At 39.2% G+C, this 19,107-nt stretch overlaps 1 protein-coding gene across 1 annotated transcript; it reads left to right on the top strand.

Annotated features, from left to right (window-relative positions):
- The first annotated feature begins 9,772 nt into the window (after positions 1–9,772).
- Positions 9,773–16,006, top strand: prrx1a (paired related homeobox 1a). The gene is made up of 4 exons (XM_027028382.2): positions 9,773–10,670; positions 13,439–13,614; positions 14,530–14,711; positions 15,088–16,006. The coding sequence occupies exons 1-4, from the start codon at positions 10,424–10,426 to the stop codon at positions 15,218–15,220; spliced, it is 738 nt and encodes a 245-aa protein (XP_026884183.1). The 5' UTR covers positions 9,773–10,423; the 3' UTR covers positions 15,221–16,006.
- The last annotated feature ends 3,101 nt before the right edge of the window (positions 16,007–19,107 follow it).

Here is a 19,107-nt window from a genome sequence, read left to right on the forward strand (position 1 = left end):
TGTTTTGTAGGGGATGCGGTTTACATGCATTAGAGCTGGAATTTTACAAAGACGCTTTTCTAAATTTAGTACTGCTCCGAATAAAAACACACGTCCGTGTGATTCAAGCAGAAAGAATCCACAGGCAGCCCCAAGATGAATGGCATATAATTGCGGCACCAAATTGGCCTATTAGCATTGCCCGATCTGAGTAACATATGAATGACAGAACTCTGCAATAATAATGACAAGCGGTTGCAATCATCTCGTTTCTTTTCAGTCATTTACAAAGGGAGACATCTGGTCACAAGGTCCTGCACAAGGGCCAGGTAACGCGTAGCTCTTCGTGAGCGTATTTGACTTTCAGACCTTGTGGCACACAAGACTTTCTACATAATGAGTCTGGACAGAGAAATAGCCCACAGCCGCGAGATTCCAACCCTCATCAATATGACAGCAAGCGTTTATGTCCGAGCATCGCGTCTCACATCCAAACACGCCGATGATTTCCATAGAATGCCATGGCAGGGGCCTTCCTTTTTTATTCTGCCAGCATTTGAAATTGGCACTGAAATAATTACGGTAGTGTAATGCTAATGACTGCTTTATAATGGAGCCTTCAAGGTTCTCTCCAGACTTGGGATCCCGTTAGAATAAGATTACCTAGGCGAACCTTGCTGTTGATAGCCAGTGGTGGAGTGCAATTGGTACCAGATGTGGGGCTTTCCTCTGAGCTGTGTAAGCCCAGGCTTGGATAACATTGAAATTTAAAATGTACATGCTGGTTCTCCTGGGTCCATCATAATGCCATCGATCAGCTCGTGTTGTCATAAGACAAGCTAGTGGAGAGTGTTGTAAAAGCTCATCAGATTAGCTTAGAAGACATCAAGATCTCTTAGAGTCTACAAAACTTTCAAGATTATTCATTTTGAGTGCTCTGTGGAGGAAAAAGAATGTTATGTGCATTTTTGTGTGTGAGGCTTTTTTCTTATAAACACTAAGGCCACTAACGTTTCTCCCAGAATCCTGGAGTGAGCCCCTATACTCATATTACCTCTGTAAACATTCTCTCTCTCTCTCTCTCTCTCTCTCTCTCTCTCTCTCTCTCTCTCTCTCTTTTGCTCTCTCTCTCTTTCTCTTTCTGTGTCTGCTGCCCCTCAACCTACAGACTGAGACTGGAGACATGAGTGCAGATCAATTATAATCAGTCCATATCTTGGGAACAGTTTATTTACTGGGCCAAGGGAAACAATAAGACATTTTGAGCTTAGTTAAATAAACCAACTATTAACCCTGTCCTCCACTTAAACTAATGCGTTTAGTGAATGTTTGCTTTCTGCTTTACTTATGCAAGGGGTGGCATTTTAATAGCATTAAATGGCTAACTTCATGAACGCCTGTTTGGCTTAGATAGGGTGTTGCTCTTTCAGTTCTACATGAATAGGGTGGTGAAAATTTGAAAGGTAACACTATTTAGAAGTTGAACTCCTGATGAAGTTCTTGTTTAAATGTAGACATCCTGAGGTATAAAATTTTAGACCTCCTGAGGTCTAAAAGCTGTGATATTCCATGCTATGCTACAGTTATTTAGAAAAATAATACAGAACAGTCTTATTCTCTGTATAAGTAGAACACATCAGATTCCAATTTAATGGTGTGTAGACAGCGTTTATGGGTGAACATGTGGGTTTGCCTGCATGTTCTGTATCACACAAGTTTGAGGTGACTGTTGCTGACATGTAGTATCTGGGTTTGGAGTGCATTACTAGGTCTGTAGAGGTTTCTCTCAGGAACAGATATTTAGTTGGTGGTCAGGCCCATCAGCTGAAGTTACATCCACTGCTAACAAGCTCTGGTATTTCCAAAGAACATACCACTTACAGTTAATGCAAAGTGGTCATGAACAAATTATTGGAAAAGTTTCATTCTGCATAAAGATTAGTGATCAAGATTCAAGCTGTCAAAATATCAGTGGTAATAGCATGTTAAAAATATGTATGGTTTGAGTATGATATGCTTATTTAGAATGATCTTTACAGAAGTCAGGTCACATAAATAATTATGATTTATGCAGAAATATGTATAATCTATGAAAACTGTTAAATGTTTTTATGATTATGGATATATATTCATATATGATTAGGAATATAATGTGCAGTGATTTTCTTCAATATTTCTTCAATAAATATTTTAACCTACATTAACCTATATTCTAATATTGTCATCTACCTATGAGGTTTCCGATTTATTTATTTATTTTTGTTTCTCAGATAACAGATACTTGGTTTCATTATTGGACTGGCATTTGCTAACTCCTTCGCATTCATACGGAGTCCTAAGAATTCAGTTTTCAATCATGCTTAATGCAAAAAATCAAACACTTGAGCTCATACTCATGAGAAACAGTAGCTGTCACATTCCCCACATTCCCCTGTATAAACATTTAGCCCTCTCACATACCACGATTGGCTGTCACTTTGAATTTTAACACACTTCTCGATGCTTTCATCACCTGGCACAATCACCTGTCAAACCTGTCCTCACACTGGCCATGCTCTTATAAACACAATCAACACACAGTCCTCCAGGTGCACACTTCAACTTAATGTTCTGACATTATTTCAAAAAACAGGAAGACGGCAGGGTCTGAAATGTACTGAGGTACCTGACCTTTTCCTCAGTTCTAGACAGTTAGTCAAATGTCTGATGTGTGAAAGCCCTTATGGTGAGATGAATGGTCACTGGCTTCAGACCTTCGGGAATCGGAGAATCCAAAAGTTTTACTACTGAGAGAGCGAGAGAAAGAAAGAAAAGGCCTTTAGCAGAATAAAAATGAGAGATGGGAGCAGATGAAATGGAAGTGTCCACTGTAGGCTAGATATTACTGAGCTACTGATGTGGTCTGAGATCTATTTCAGATCTACACTTATGATTTTACATACAAAAATATCAAATTAAACTAATATATAGATGACTAAAAGTTTAGAAAGGGTCCCACTATTTAAACTGCATTAAATATATTACATTGAAAACACCAAAGTTCCCCATGAACTCACACATCAAACCCATCCATGCTGAGAACTCTCTCTACAAACCATGACTTTCATGCCCAGTGTGGGTCTCTCCTGTCCTGGGTCACAAGTGGAGGACAGAGTCCTGCCTTCTCCCTGATCTGGGTCTCAGCATCCCAAACTTGCCACAGATGTCCAGAGCTGAGAGGTCAGGGATGAAAATTAAAGAACAAATTCAGAACAGCAGTGAGGGGGCCCAGAAGAGGGTGGAGGTAACACATCCTTAACAGGGGGGTTCAAGAGAGTCCACAGAGCATATGGCATCCTTAAAACACAATGATTAGAGCAGGCTGTCAATCAAAAGGAGGCTGCTGAACTTTTTAGTGATGGATGCTCTTAAGGAATATAAAACACACAATCATATTCACAAATACAAACACACATATACAAACACACACACACACACACACACACACACACTGTACTTGTGCACTGTGTTTGCCTTTCTATTAGCTTACAGTTGTCTTACCTCGTCCCCTTAGGGAAGGTTAGGGTCAGGGGCAAAAATCTGAACCTCTGAATTTGTGCTGATGTGTTCAGGGGGGTGCCCTGTTTTCCTGGTGTCAAACCTAGGTTGATATACTCTAACCTTAGACTCTCATCCCACAGAGTATCCCGCAAGCAATTTCCTGTCTATAAATCATGCCAGGCCTTTATTTCAGGCCCCTGTTCCCTTGTCTTACATTCTAAATGTATGATTCACAAGCATTGTACTGTAAAAAGTGTACATGCAGTACACTGTCACTATAGAATGAGCACGGGCCTTTAGACCATTCAGTGAATGAATGTTTTACTTATGCAGAAATCCCCCTGTCTTCATTTGGATAGGAGACCCCAATGTGAATGTCTCTGCAGTTTCAAAGCAAAAAAGGGCTTTGTTTCAAAGCAGCCACATGCGAAATTGCCTATAGTCCAAATTTAAATACTGTGTCTGACATGCACCTTAACTTTTCACTGAAGATTAAACAGCAGTCACATAAAAAAAAAGGATTTTGGTTCTGATTTGAAAGAAATTCATATCCACCATTACAGCAAGTGATCACATATCAATACCATTTCTAAACCCTTTAGTCTGTATAGGTCAGAAATAAAGCATATGTAATTTATCCCAGTGTCTTGTTTTCATTTTTACTCTTACACTTCTTATTGAGCCTGTTTCTAAAAAGCATACATTTTTTTCTTTTTCGATATTTATTTTAGCAGGCTTTATTAGCCATATTTGTGATTTTAGTGTTCTTCCCCAAATAAAACACAGGTATCAGTCTATACGGTACAAGCTTTTGTTAACATTTCTAGCAACAGGAAGCATGCACAGAACTGTGAGCCTTAACTCTATGCTTTTCTCTCAGCCCTTATGTAAATTATTATAAAATCCAATTTCCTGTTTCCTTCCATTATAAATAGTATCACTATGATAATGTGCACCTTGGGCTCTTCTGATCCTGTCAGATTGGTGGAGAAGTCAGCTGCTGGTTTGTATGAGTTAATGAGTGATAGTTGGTGTTTCTCTCTGAAGTCCTGTTCGCATTCACATATGGAGGAGGAACCACAAATGGCCTTTGTAGAGCACTGTTTAGAAACTTAAACTACATTCTGTGGTGTGATCTATATCCAGAGTGTTGTTTTATGCATGTGTATGTGTGTGTTTGTGTGTGGTTGTGTGAGTGCGCATGCGTGTGAATAACTCATGCCTACAAGTTTTAACTGATGTGTTTTATGTTTTGTTCACCCAGTAAAAATAAACCCTAAGGAATGAAACGGTGGATGAAAATATCTTGGCACTAAAACAAAGGTTTGATTTGATTCAATGATGTGGATTGTTCATTAGCCTTGATTTGAAAGCTGTAGAGCACAGCCAAATGTTGAATGGGGGCTCATTAGATCATAAGGTATCACCCTTGAGCAGCAAACAAATCCTGTTAGCTTGTGTTAATGATGCATTACGCAATTTCCTTTAAGTTTCAATGATTTGAATGGATGTGAAGTTTACACACGCAGTATTGTCTATTTCATTAGCACTCAAACTGTTTAAAGTTCATGAGCATAAACTCAGTGTAATGTAGTTATAACCTTCACAGTTTTAAATATTTGAATCATATTAGTACCACTTGTAGTTTTATGCCATTTTATGGTAATACTCCCTATTTGCTTCAAAGTTCTGAAACAAATTGATGTGACATTTTTTCGGCAAACATTCTTCTGAACTTGGCTTTAAAGGTTTTTTTGGAATTGACTTGCCTATAATGTATTCAGTGCTAAAAATACTATTATATCTTCATAGCTTGGCCTTCAAACCCTGCTGCAGCCCATATGTTTTCTGTTAAAGTAGCTCATTTTGCCAGTGCTGTCCCACACTGGGGAATTCTATATATTGTGACTAATGATCTTTTCAATTTCAGAAAACTTTATTGGATGTTAATGGGCACTGCTGTGAAGTTGGGTATGGTATGTCAAGTGTTCTAAAGGTCCAGCAGGCACTCTTGTTCTGTTTAAGCACTTCCCATCATGCAACTGTGTAGGCCAGATACCTTTAATTCGGTTATATAACCCCTGCTTCATCAAAAGGCATCTTCTTGATCAACATTCATCACAAAGGTGTAATCTTCCAACCAACCAATAAGAGTCTACTAGAACAACATTTGCTTGTATTATTTACTAGGTAGAGTCAGAAAGAAACAAAAAAAACAGACACTTTGCGTCACATTATGTTTTTGCTTTTTTTTTATTTCTCTGCTTTATTTCCAGAATTTAGTAGCATAATTCTGTGTAAATCACACAGGTATTTAAGTTTACATTTGTTTAATCACACAAGGCTCACAAGACCACAATTCTTAATATATTTAAAATCTAGTTTTCTCTAAGTGACCCAAAATAACTCCATCATTCAAGAAGCAGCTTAATGGCCAATATTAACGCCTCGTGTTAATAAACAAGCGTTCCGCCGGCCATGCGCTCGATCCGAGCTGATATTCATCACAGCGCTCTAATTTTGTTTATCTTCGGGTGCTCCCGCCTCTTTGCGACAGTCATCAATTAGCTACTTGAACCTTTCTCGTCGTCATGGGCGCGACCTTTGGGTCGTCCGGGTCACGGGGTTAATATAAGAATGAGCCCAATTTCTAAACAGCGTGAAGTCTCACGGGGACGCTGGAATTCGAAGGGGTTCGTGCTTTTCAACTAGAGAGGCCAAGAGCTCTTCATTGAGCTTATAACAATTCAGTCGATGATGTAAGGTAAAACGGATGACTTGCATTTCTTGTCACTTATGGCGCATAACATCATCAACGATGGGCATGAACACTTTGAACACAAATGATAATTTAGGCCGTTTTCGAACAAAAATCTACTTTTGCAGCCAAATGCCCTAGCACAGAAGATGTTTTATTATTATTTTGATGACAGAAACCTAAACGTTTCACATCTTATTATTAGGCTACATCAATGCATCAATGCTGAGAATTAGTCCTATGTCAGGTAATTTAGGGTTCCGACAGATCTACATTTCACAACAAGAGTGGCCATTGCATTGTAACTTCATTCACTTCAGAGCCTGGATGACGCTTCTTGAGTAGGGGTTATGTTAATTTTGACTGGCACAGGTTTAGAACTCAATACAGTGGAATATGCCCAATTAGTAAATCTACTGTAAAGGTCTTTTAACAAAATTTGAAGCTGGTATGCTGTCATTTCACATTCATAAAATACGTCCAGTTTTAAGTGTTTTATTACTTTAATAGCACCTTAAATATCTCGGTCACACATTTCCTTCCATCCTATGAAAGTTCTCGTTAGAGGCTTAAATCGACGACATTAGGTTGATTGTACTCCGCATAAACTATCGTGGTTAGGTCATAAGTCGCTGCATAACTGAACCATACTGTAGAGCATAAATATTCAGTTTTGTATGGAGGTGGGGCTTCATGGAACCAGCTTCCTTTGGAGCTGTTTTTAATTTGGGTGGGGGTCGCCTGTCCAGACAGCTTGGGGGGAAAAACGTAACTCAAGAAGTGAAAAGACGCTGAGATCAACCTAAAGCCTTCTAAAGACTAACGCCACAGGCGACGCATTAGTTATAGGTTGTGGCCTTTGACACACAATGTAAACTATATTAATTGTAGCCTAATAATCGGATTATTATAAATCATTAATAACGAGCCACCGCGTGTTATGAGGTGTATGAGAATTATTCTTATGTGCATTGTTTTTAGAAAGAAACGTTTACAAGTGGTAGAGTGTATTCATTTTCACTGAGAACATTCGCCACAGCTTTATGCATTCATTATATTGCACTTCATCTCTAATTCACACTATTAAGGACGGTCCCTTTATGCGTTAATGTTAACTGTAAATGATATGCCCCAATTTTGTGTACATAAAAATGGCACATTGCCTAAAAACTGCTTTATGGCTGTGGTTAGTTAAAAAGAACGCAATACAAACATTAAAGAGTTAGTAGATAAAACACTAGGAGCACACCATAAACATCCACAACGGATTGACATGACATCGCGCTTTTTAAAGCCTGAAGACAACAACTTGTTGAATATCTTTGGTTCACAAACCCTACACACTCTCTACAACATACTCGCAGCCGTTTGCTCTGTTCTGAGCAACTAGAGCGCTGTCCAGTGACCTTTAGTGCTGATTGAACGATCAATATGACCTACTGCCAATTAGGTCACAAGTCCTCTATACGCCGTTTTACTTTGTTCTTTATTTTTCATTAGATCCCCTTGTCTTGCGTCGGTCTCTTTGATAGGCTACTAGATGATGGAAACTTTTACGGATGTACTTATCCTAAAACATTGCATTTGTGAAATGCTAAATATGAATTATTAAATTACTAAATGTACTGTGCATTAAAATATAAATATCTCACGGTGTCACAACAAATGAACTGAGATGGTGTCAAGACTTCAAGTACATTGTGCTTTGGACAGAGTTGTGAGAAGGAGGTGTAGCCTAATTTTTGTCCTTTGATCATAGAAATACCTGAAATAGTTGACATTAGCGACATTTGTAAAGGTGTTTGAAATTTGTATTTGTCCAACAATAGCCTAAATAAATCTAGTCCGAGTTTTGCCCTTAATTAGATCTACACCAGAAATATTATTGTTGTTGTTGTTGTTGATGTTACTTATAGTTTAAGGTCGTCATTAGAGCTTATGTTGTGACCCAATTGCCGCGATTTTATATAGGCTAAATATGTCACCCTAGTGTTGACGCGAATATTTAATAGCCTACCTTCATTATGATTTATATTTTTAATGGTTATTCAGAAAATACCATCTATCATGTTAAGGACTGGTCTTAAATATGAGTCCAGACAACATTCCATAACATACGACGTTGCAGTTTAGGCCAAGCATCATTTGAATATTTTGTATGTTAAAATCACTGAGAGCACGGGTTATATATATTATCGAACAGCTAGTATGTTAAGTTATTTTAATAAAGCCAAATTTCCCACATATACTGTCTTACCCGTCATAGCTTTACACAGCACAAGCGTATTTCATAACGTCTGAAAACAAACCAAGCCAACTCATGAAACGTGAACAGGGAAAAATTGTAAACAGATGTCTGACAAGAATTTAGTTTAATTATAGATTAACCTATCTCTATATTCAGACGGTTGTCTTAATTTTCTCGCTCACCCTCAGCGATACCAGTATTAAGCACTGTTTCCGGTTAACCGCACGGTTCATTGGCGGTGCAGTTTCGTACAGGTTTTCATTTGATAAAGGTTATGCTTTAAAATTTTACAAACACGGTGCATTTTCGTGTGTGACAATTACAACTTGCCCCTTTCACAATTTCAGAGATGCACTAGGCCTAGACTTTTTACTTCACCTTATTTCTTAAGGTTAAAAATATAGAGGCTCTTGAAGCAAGCGGCAGATCTGGGCTAAAGTTAGTTTATAAAATAAACCAATATTATTCCATACGCACTAATTATTAAAGTGTTGCATGTTTGATCTAATTGGCTTCCAAAGATTCTTGAAAGACCAGTGGACTGTGTGGTTTCCTCTGTGCTATATATAAAAACGAGAAAGGTCCTCTTTTTACGTGAAGTCCACGTTTTGATATGGCGCTGATTTATGAGTAAAAAAAAAGACAAAAGCATCGCGCGCTCGCATGGCGAAGCGAGCGCTTGGGCTTCAAGGCAGAAACGGGATATGGAGGGAAACTAATGATGAAGAAACGTCTACTCAATCCAAGATCCTTAATTAAATGCACGGAAAGAACGAGAGAGGCACCGCACATCTGGATTCAATCTACGCCCCTTTGATGGCATAAAGTGTTCTTTTCCCAGACCGGGGGGGGGGGGGGGGGGGGGGCATCTTGGAGCCTGAGCTCATGTCATTGCGACACAAGCAGAACTCGGTCCCCTCCTGTCGTGAGATTGGCTAATAGCGCACGCAGAGGTTCAATTATCCGCTGAAAAGTCGTTCTCTAAAATAGAAAACATTTTAATGTCAAGCGGAGAATACTGACATATTTCAATGATGCCTTTACTCATTAGATTAATAAAATCTTGAGCAGCGTTACATTTAAGATTAAATTGAACACCCCCCCCCCCCATCCTCCCAAAAAAAGAGAAGAAAACATCAAAATAATTTTAAGCCAACTAAAATGATTATTGGCTGTATTTCCAAATTCCAACTGAAGTCCTGTGTTTGGTTGTGTTGTATGAGAGCGCATACTAGGGGTGGGGAACATTGCGTAGGAGCTAAGATGGGACTCGGTAAAACGTCAGAAACAGGGAAAAACATTGCCACGTAATTAGGGCTCCTTGTACGTCCATCAACCTTCCCAGGGGTTTCAAATGCTCATTTATTTTGCTCTCAAGCTCCCCCTTAGCGTTAGTCCCAGTAGTTTGAAGTAACAGAACAGTTTCGTGCCCAGAAGAGAGAGGAGCTCACCGCGCGTGTCCGGACTTTCATCGCGGGGCGTAAATCAAGTATTTGCCGCGATCGCACCATTCCCGCAGGCTTAAGTCACTACTGTTGTCAAGGCGTTTGCGGGAATGTCAAGAGAACGTCTGACTGTTCATTAAGAACTGGAATCATCGGAGAAGGCAAATGGTTTCATAAATCGTGACCTGGAGAGTCCTGATTTGGTTACGTTGTGGCGCTATTCTGGAAAGCAATTTCTAACGCATGGTTTCTAAGTTTTTGGGGTTGTGATTAGAAAAGAGATTCGGCTTGGATCCACGCGGGACTGACCTTTGGATCTAGCATTAAGGAGAAGATTTGTGTCGAACACAGGTTATTTGCTTATGATTCAGAATAAATCGATGTTGGTTGTAGCTAAGAAACATTTGGGGCATCTTATACAATCACCTTTTACGTTCTTGTTCAGTTTGCGTCATGACTTCTAGTTATGCCCATGTAATGGACAGACCAGCCACGCTATCAAATCGCTTGGAGAGTCCAATCACTGCAAATCTGGAAAATTTACAGGCTAAGAAAAACTTTTCAGTAAGTCACCTGTTAGACCTGGAGGAAGCGAGGGAGATGGTCGGAGCACAAGCGGACGAGAGCACGGGAGAGGCGGGCAGGAGCATGCTGGAGTCGCCTGGTCTGACAAGCGGCAGCGATACTACGCAGCAAGAGAGTAAGCTAGCGCAACGTGTGATTTTTCCCTCTCATGACAATGCCTAGGCTCCTATTTCTAATTAGTACTTTAATGAAGAGAGAACTGCTTCATTAGTGCACGATTTTAAATGACAAGCCTTCCAAAGCTGGCAGGGCTCATATAAGTCACTAAGCAAAACGACAATTTTACACACCGCCCTAAATTTAAAAAGCAACTGATTATTACTGTAGCAGATTACTCTTTTTCATCATATAGTTACTTTGTTCTAGTTTGATGGGGGTTTTTTTTGTTTTTTTTTTTACTAAAAATGCACAATAAATACATCGTTAGGCTAGTGTTACAGGTTAAAGTTAATTGACTTCCACAGCCTAGTATGACAGTTCTGTATAAATCCTCCATATTTTTTTTCCTGGACGCTGACAGGACGCTTCAAATTAAAGGTAGGCCTAAGTAAAAAAATGTCCACGTAACAAAGTGCGACGGGATAGGCTAGGTTAAGAGTTTACAGAGTACAGCATACTTGAGTTATCTTCTATACTCTCGTTTCGGGCTATCTGTCTGTCTGTCTGTCTGTCTGTCTGTCTAATGTATTTATTTATTTATTTATAACTTGAACCAGATTCATTCATATATTATTTTATTTTACACGTGCCTTCGTCAATGCTAAAGCCTACTAAAGACCAACAGAGAGTTTTGATTATCTGTATTTCAGCGTTGTTTAGTGTATTTCTGTGAGCGTTTAAAATGTTGGGGGCGTTTTCCACATTTGAATTGTGGAGTTGTTACACTAGCCTAATTTAATTAGTCCAAATTGTCTCTTGAAGGCCTTCAGTTATTAAACCTTTTAGGACCCTTGGCAAAATTCTTTAATCTATATTCAAATCTTTTTAAAAATTAAGAAATGTAACAACAATGACATAAAGCTTAAACGCCACAGATAGAGATATTTGATCTAGGCCTACTTTGTATCTTTATTCTTACAGAAAAAGAATAAGAATAAGAATTGAACATCTTATTTTATAAATAAAGCTAATCATTTTAATTCGAGGTCTAAATCCTAATGTGCCACTTCTTTTTTTCTTAACCTCGTGATGCAGCGTTTTGTATATTGCAAAAATGAAGTCTAACCGTTATATTCTTTTGTGTAATAAATCTGGCTCAGGGAAAATTTATTATGATTTTGTTGATATGGGAAATAATCATTTTGATGGAGCTATATTAATTCTGCGTGCAACAGTACTACCTTTTATGAACCGTTTAAAATGATTAAGCTAACTGTAAGCTTTCAGTGACACAGCACTAAAATGAAACTGGTAGACTGTACACATACTTATTATGATAGGCAGTCATTAACTAGGTCTGCAAAAGTACTGGTTAAGCCATGTGTGACACCAGCCAATGATCTAAGATAAATATGCCTAAACGTCATGATACGTATTATAATTAATAGCCTCTAACAAGATGGAATCCGTTCTTTAAACCTTGTTTTGGAGTTACAGCTTTGGGAAAGCTGAGGCAAATCAATTCGTCACCGGGATATTTCTCTCAGTCATTCTAAAGGTTTATGGGGTTATCCAAGGGCTGATTGATGTGTTCAAGACGTGTGTCTGTACAATGACTGCCTTTCTTACCTCGTTTGCGGTCTCTGGGGATAAAAAGCTAGCCTGTAGTTTGGGACTGGCACGGGATATATTCGAGCCTTCGCTATAACTCCGGTTATTGCGGAGATTGTTTTTGCAGAGCTATAATGCCCGCTAAGACATTGCAGATAAAAAACAGTACGAAAAATATTGTCTGATGTTTTATATTTTCCAGATATATATGATGTAAACTCCGGAATGTCATACATGGCTTTAGTTTCGACCGGCCTGACGAGTCTTTCTGAAACCTGTAACCTGTAAATGTACCACATTTATACCAGTTAGTTTACCAAAGATATCCCACCCTCAAAATAAACGAGTTGATCAAATTTTGTCATAATGCATTTTAATTAACGAACACGTTTGTCCTCTCGTTTTTCAATCACTTCTATTGATGCTTTTAATACGCACACCATCACAGTATATTGTTTGTTGTTGTTTTTTTATTATTTTAAAACATGTTATTCTACAGCATGTAAGGTAGTTTTTTTCCAGCTGTATTTTTGATTGGGTAAGTATATAAGCGCAGATTCTAAAATGATTTTCGGAAGCTAAAATGCATACCAATACGCCAGAAACGTGACGTATTGGTAAAAACAGTGTAAGCTTTTTCTATCGATCAGCAACAGCAAAGAAAGGAAATAATTAGATTAAACCAAACATAGTTTTACTTATTTCATTGTTAACATCACTCTTAAAGAAGAGGGAAAGAGGAATGTTATGTTTCGTGATTGATCATGACAGCGAAATCGCGAGTTAAACCTATAGTGTTGAAGGCTAGTTGGACAAGAATATGATAAGAGTTCATTCAGCACTGGAAATCTTGGTGTACAGGGAGGTTTTATTTGCATGTTTTTTCGTATTGAACTGATCTTATACTGTAAAATCTGTTTTACTGGATTCCTATGTCTGGACTGATTAAAATGTCCTAACATAATGTATTTGTCTATAATATACCTTTTAGTACAAATGACAGAACTCTTTTATTAACTCTTTTATCCAATCCCTTTTATTAATTTAGCAAAATATTTTTTATGAGGCCACCTAGGTATTTTAATTAAACAATTTTAACAGCATCACTTTGTGTGTGTGGGTGTGTGTGTGTGTGTGTGTGTGTGTGTGTGTGTGTGTGTGTGTGCGGATCAGATGAGCAGCTCAACTCAGAGGAGAAGAAGAAACGTAAGCAGAGGCGAAACAGGACCACGTTTAACAGCAGTCAGCTCCAGGCCTTGGAGCGAGTGTTTGAGAGAACACACTACCCAGATGCTTTCGTCAGGGAGGACCTAGCACGCAGGGTGAACCTCACTGAGGCTCGTGTGCAGGTCAGTGATCCAAAACGCCAGCAGTGAGGTTGTTATGACCCATCATGACACGCAGGCCTCACAAGGCAAACGGTCCACTTCCAGTTCCGTAGAATTGGGTAAAACCCTCATATAGATATTCTGTTAAGGACCAGCAATGAATGGTTCTACCTGGCATTTACAAGTTGTCTTAACCTAGAAGTGGCAACAAGTTACAGTCTGTAGAAAAAGCTTTGAAAACTATGAAAGGTTTTCAACCAGTCGACTTTGGAATTTGGCAAAGTATACTTTATACACAAAAGGAGAAATTGATTTTGGTGGGATATTTTTTTGTTTGCTTGATTTGTTTTTTTATCTATTTATTTTATTTGTTTATTATTATTTCTTTACTGAATAATTTAAATAGAATCAACAGGGGTTTGTTACAGTTTTTAGATGAATTATAAAGCAAATAAAAAAATTCTGCACTCTAAGCATGTGAATATGTGAAGCAATACTAGAAGATATATAGAATATGTAAGTTGAACTTGTGTAAGTGATGTAAGTGAATTGCCAGGTTGTGCATCATTTCATGTGTAACATCTGCAGTTTAGAAGTGCATGTGACATGCTACTTTTTATCACATGACTCATGGAAAAGCTTACCTGTAACTGGAACTGTGTTGGCAGTCTGAAAGAGATTGATTCAGGAATCACACACAAAACAGAGTGCCACTGAATTTATTACCATAAAGTGCCCCACAAGGACCACAGGAAGCTATGGCACATCTACACACAACTTTAAGAATGTCATGCACATTGCATGTTATACATGACACTACATGACACTATTATCTACTTTGTCACTTATTCATACTCATCATCTATGAGATATGAATGCCGGTCTGTTGAGGTCACATGCATTTATTGCTTTGTTTTGTCTCCTGTGTATCTGCAGGTTTGGTTTCAAAACAGACGGGCCAAGTTCCGGCGTAATGAGAGGGCCATGCTGGCCAGCAAGAATGCCTCACTCCTTAAGTCTTACTCAGGAGATGTGACGTCGGTGGAACAACCTATCGTGCCACGCCCAGCCCCCAGACCCAGTGACTACCTGTCCTGGGGCAGCAGCCCTCCATATAGGTAACAGTCATCTACCTTCCAAAGCTGGGAACAGGCCAATTTGGCCAACACCACCGGCTCATAGCATATTTATTAGCATTCTGAAATGTTGTAGTAATGTGTTTGACACATGTTGGCCCTCACACACATTCTTTATCCATGATTAATGTTGTTGTGGTTGCAGATGATTGCACAGAGTTCATGTGATGAAACTGTAATGGCTATTTTGCAGCTTCGTCTGAATTTCAGGCATCTTAATTCCTCCGGGCAAGGAACTGGAATTATGAGATAATTAAATTTGTGTTGCTCAAAAGTGTTCTGTTTACAAACTACAGAAACAAGCAAACAAACAAACAAAAAACCATTCTGACCTTCAGTGCTGGCCTTTGCCCCTTAGTGCCATGGCAAGCTACTCACCGTCGTGTGGCAGCAACAACACAGCCCAAGGTGTGAATATGGCCAACAGCATCGCTAACTTGAGACTGAAGGCCAAGGAGTACAGCCTGAACCAAGTGCCCACTGTGAACTGAGAGAAGCCGTACAGCCAGGACAGCGAGTGGCACAGCGCCTCTGTCACCCCAGCCAAAGACACTGCCGCTGTGCATACGAATGTACTCTGTCTGTGCTTTAGTGTGCAGTGGTGTTCATCCATCTACTCCAAAAGGAATGGAGGAAAAATAGATTATCCAAAGCTCTAACAGAAAAAAGAACTCTTTTCTAAAACTCTGATTTACGTAAGATGCTGTCATGTTTTTGGCAGTCAGTGTTGACATGTGGGGAAACTTTGGGGGTTTTTTTTTGTTTTTTTTTTTAAAACACAAAATGGAAAGTTTGTGTATTCATATTCGCTGTGGCGACAATGGGTGTAGCCCCTTGAAAGGAAGACATGGTATGGAGTCCTGGAGACTGCAGCCAACCACTGAGAACTGATCACCTCTATGGAATTCAGCTGCAGCAATCTTACAGACTCTTTGAAGGAAGCCTTCAGAATTCTTTCTTGATTTCTCCCAGGACATTCACTGCAATATATTTAGATTGTAAATAGCGAATACCTTTGTTTTTTAGAATAAGCAGGTAAAACATAACTTTGTAATGAACATATTCTGATTTCTCTTTTGGGTTTATACAATCATCCACATGCTGTGGCTGAGTGTGCATTTTTGATGTATGTAATGTTAGATCCATGTCATGCTGTTTTTTTTTTTTTTTAAATAAGGAAATCACTCCTGAGTCTAAATCCTTGAAGCCTTGTGTACATTGTCTGAGAATATCTAAACCTGTAATATTCCTTTGCAATTAAAAACATGTGCAAGCAATGTTGAAAGTTTTACAGAACTGTTGGGTTATAGAACAGAAACAATCTCTCCATCTTTCATCAAAAGCCATTGCTGCCCTGAGTAGCAGCAAAAAAGCTGACACACCAGACTGTTAAAAGGGCGCTGTGAAAATGAGAAATGTCGTCTTTGTGACATAATGAGTTTATGCTAACATTTTTTCCTACATCTCGTCTCCACTTCTCTGAGTTGTTGTGGGCAACAGTTTTGAATCTCAGCACAAATCAGCTCTCTATGCACTTACCTTCACCAGTGTATTTGGAATAAAACTAGAAGAAATGTACTCTCACAATTGGACTATATTTTTACAGGTCTAAGCTTGTAGTGTTGGAACCCTGTTGCTTTTGTTAAGGACTTTCTTATTATTTTAAAGTATTTTTTAAAGCCTAGAGTTCAAAGCAGGGCAGGTGATATATTTCAGAAACTCAATCTGAAGGGGTCAGTGTAAGTGAAACAGATGTCCAGATGTTCTGCGCATTCCTTCGCCAACTAAACTACTCTCTGGCTGACTGGGGAAAGACCAAAACTGTCTCGCTCTCTTTTTCTCCCTGAACACTTACCTTTGAACATGAAAAACCCCTACGCAATAACAGCAGGGGACTTGGCATGAAACCTTTGACGTTACTGCTGCTTGTGCCCATCCGCAAACCAGCTTTCTCTCTCATCATCGTCCTAGTGAAGGTAGAGTAGAAGAATCACAGACGATGCTTCCCTGAAGGTACGCTGCTCTGAAACCATCCGTTTTCTTGCCATGTTCCTCACCACCCCTCCTCCCCGTGCACACATCTCATAAGAGTGATTGTGTATTTGCTTTGGATATAGATTGCAGTGAAAAGCTTTTAAGACTAAGGAGAAAAATAAGCTGCCTGAACACTTCCAGAAAGCTGCCGCGGTGTTTTATTACCTGACGATGGACTTCTCGGTGTTGCGCGGTGAATTTTGATTCCTTTAGACTGTCCACAGGGCCTCGGCTGTTAAATTTTTGTTGCACAGAAATGTTTACTTTCAAAACATGGTGTTTATGGCACAGGAAGCACTCGTTTGAGTTTAAGTGGCCACAGGGTGTTTTTCAAATGCTTGACACAGGCTTGTTTATATGGCTGACGGCTCCCTTGGTCTGCTGATTGCATGTGACCTCAGATGACCTTAGAGACAGTGGGTTAACCAATAAGAGGTGGTGGGTTGGGATCTGAGTAGGAATATCCTTGTTTTTCAATATAGAGATTTTGACCTGCTGGAACCATCAGGAATGAATAACTCTCCTATTAACTACACTATGATGACATAATAATTTCTTATAATACCTTTTTACTTTTTACTGCTTTAAGGAAAAAATAAACACTTCTTAAGAATAATGTAAGCAATTAACTACCTGTAATTTAATACAATATGTCTATAAACAGATACATATCAACTTGATTTTTATCAGTTCTCTCTTTGATTCATATTGCATTCTGGAGTATCCATTTTGATGCTCTTGTACATTAATCTTTGTAGTATGATTTTGTTTTTATTAGATACTTGTCAACCTATGATTCCAGCAGGCTATCATGCCAGGTTCAGTTAAATAATTCTTATTTGTAGGTCACAGACCCATAAATCTCCCAGATGACATTAAAGGCACAGCGCAATCATCTCCACTGGGGGCATTGGGAGGGACTTCTCCACATTTCCCAATAATCCCAGTCTGATCCTTCCACTTAAACAATTTGTTTGTATTAAAATTCCAGTCATTATTCCAATAATGATGTCTTTCACAAGGCCCTCCCTTCGAACTGAGCCTGTTCTATCCAATTTTAGATGGGAGCTTTATGATCCAGCAGAATCGTGAGTCAGACCTTTTCCAAATACTGTCATCCTCCAGGGACCTGCAAAGAGCTGGCTGGTCATTTTGGAGCAGGAGTCATTTCCTATTTCAACAGCTATTTTTTGACACTACCTCCTTCAGTCATTTATATCCAGGTCAATGAGCCTTAAAGACTTTTCACTCAACAATGTCACTTGTTGGCAGTTCTTAATGACACATGCAGAATTTTGGACTGATATATATTACTGTCTCCCATCAAAGCATCCTTTTGACTTTGAAATGAATCAGTAATGTTTCCTATTTTTCATATCACTATAGCCAAGAGCTATAGCTACCAAGCACTGTTCCTCTTTGGGAATATTGATTATACAAAACAGCACACCAGATGATCACATTTTGGATTAAAACTAAACTCTCTAGGAACATTGATCTCCATAGGATAATGACCACCTTTGTGGTGATACACTATTTATGTACACATCCTTTTATCTGCTCACTTCAGCTCCTGTCTTTTGCACCCCTGATTGCGGGGAAGATTTGAGAGTGACATCCTAGTCACTGTAAGGACCCCATGTTGTCTCTTGTGCTCCATCTCCCTCCCAACCCCTATGGTTCTATGTCCATCTCACCTTTCAGCTCACTGACCCCAAGTGCTTCCAGATGTCCTCCGGCTGTGACCCGCACCCCACCAACCCCGGCCGCCCCACTCAGACCCACCCGCCCCAACTCCGCTGCACGCTGAAAGGGTCTCCCTGCGGACGGACAGCTCCATGGATGACAAGCGAGCACCTCACCCCCATCAACCCGCACATCTGGAGCACATTACGGAGGAGACAGTCGGAGAGGAAGAAATGAGAAGAGAAGGCGAGAGAGAGTGGGAAAGAGAGAGAAAGAGAGAGAGCAATAGGGAGAGTATGGATCTGGCAAAAGACTAATAATTGTGTTCTTATCTGGTCTGTCAACTACCTTTAAAAATGTTGATTATCATAGACCTGAACCATTTTTCATTTTTTGCTGTTTGCCCCTATTTGATTACATACCTTTCTCTCATGAATGTGTACATCCACATGTGTTTGATGCTCTTGAAACAATAAACTACTGCAGAGTACTTTGTTCAAGAAAATGGTTCTACTCTTCGTAATGTCCGTCAGAATATTTTTTTTCAGAAAATCCTGGGCTTAGTCATGCAGCACATGCCCAACAGATTTCCTTATGACTTCATTTGTACAAAATCCAGTAAAATCTCCCTTCCTTTGAATTTCTTATAAATTCTTTA

The sequence above is a fragment of the Electrophorus electricus genome, chromosome 15 (genome assembly GCF_013358815.1).
Source record: "Electrophorus electricus isolate fEleEle1 chromosome 15, fEleEle1.pri, whole genome shotgun sequence".
Taxonomy (NCBI): Eukaryota; Metazoa; Chordata; class Actinopteri; order Gymnotiformes; family Gymnotidae; genus Electrophorus; species Electrophorus electricus.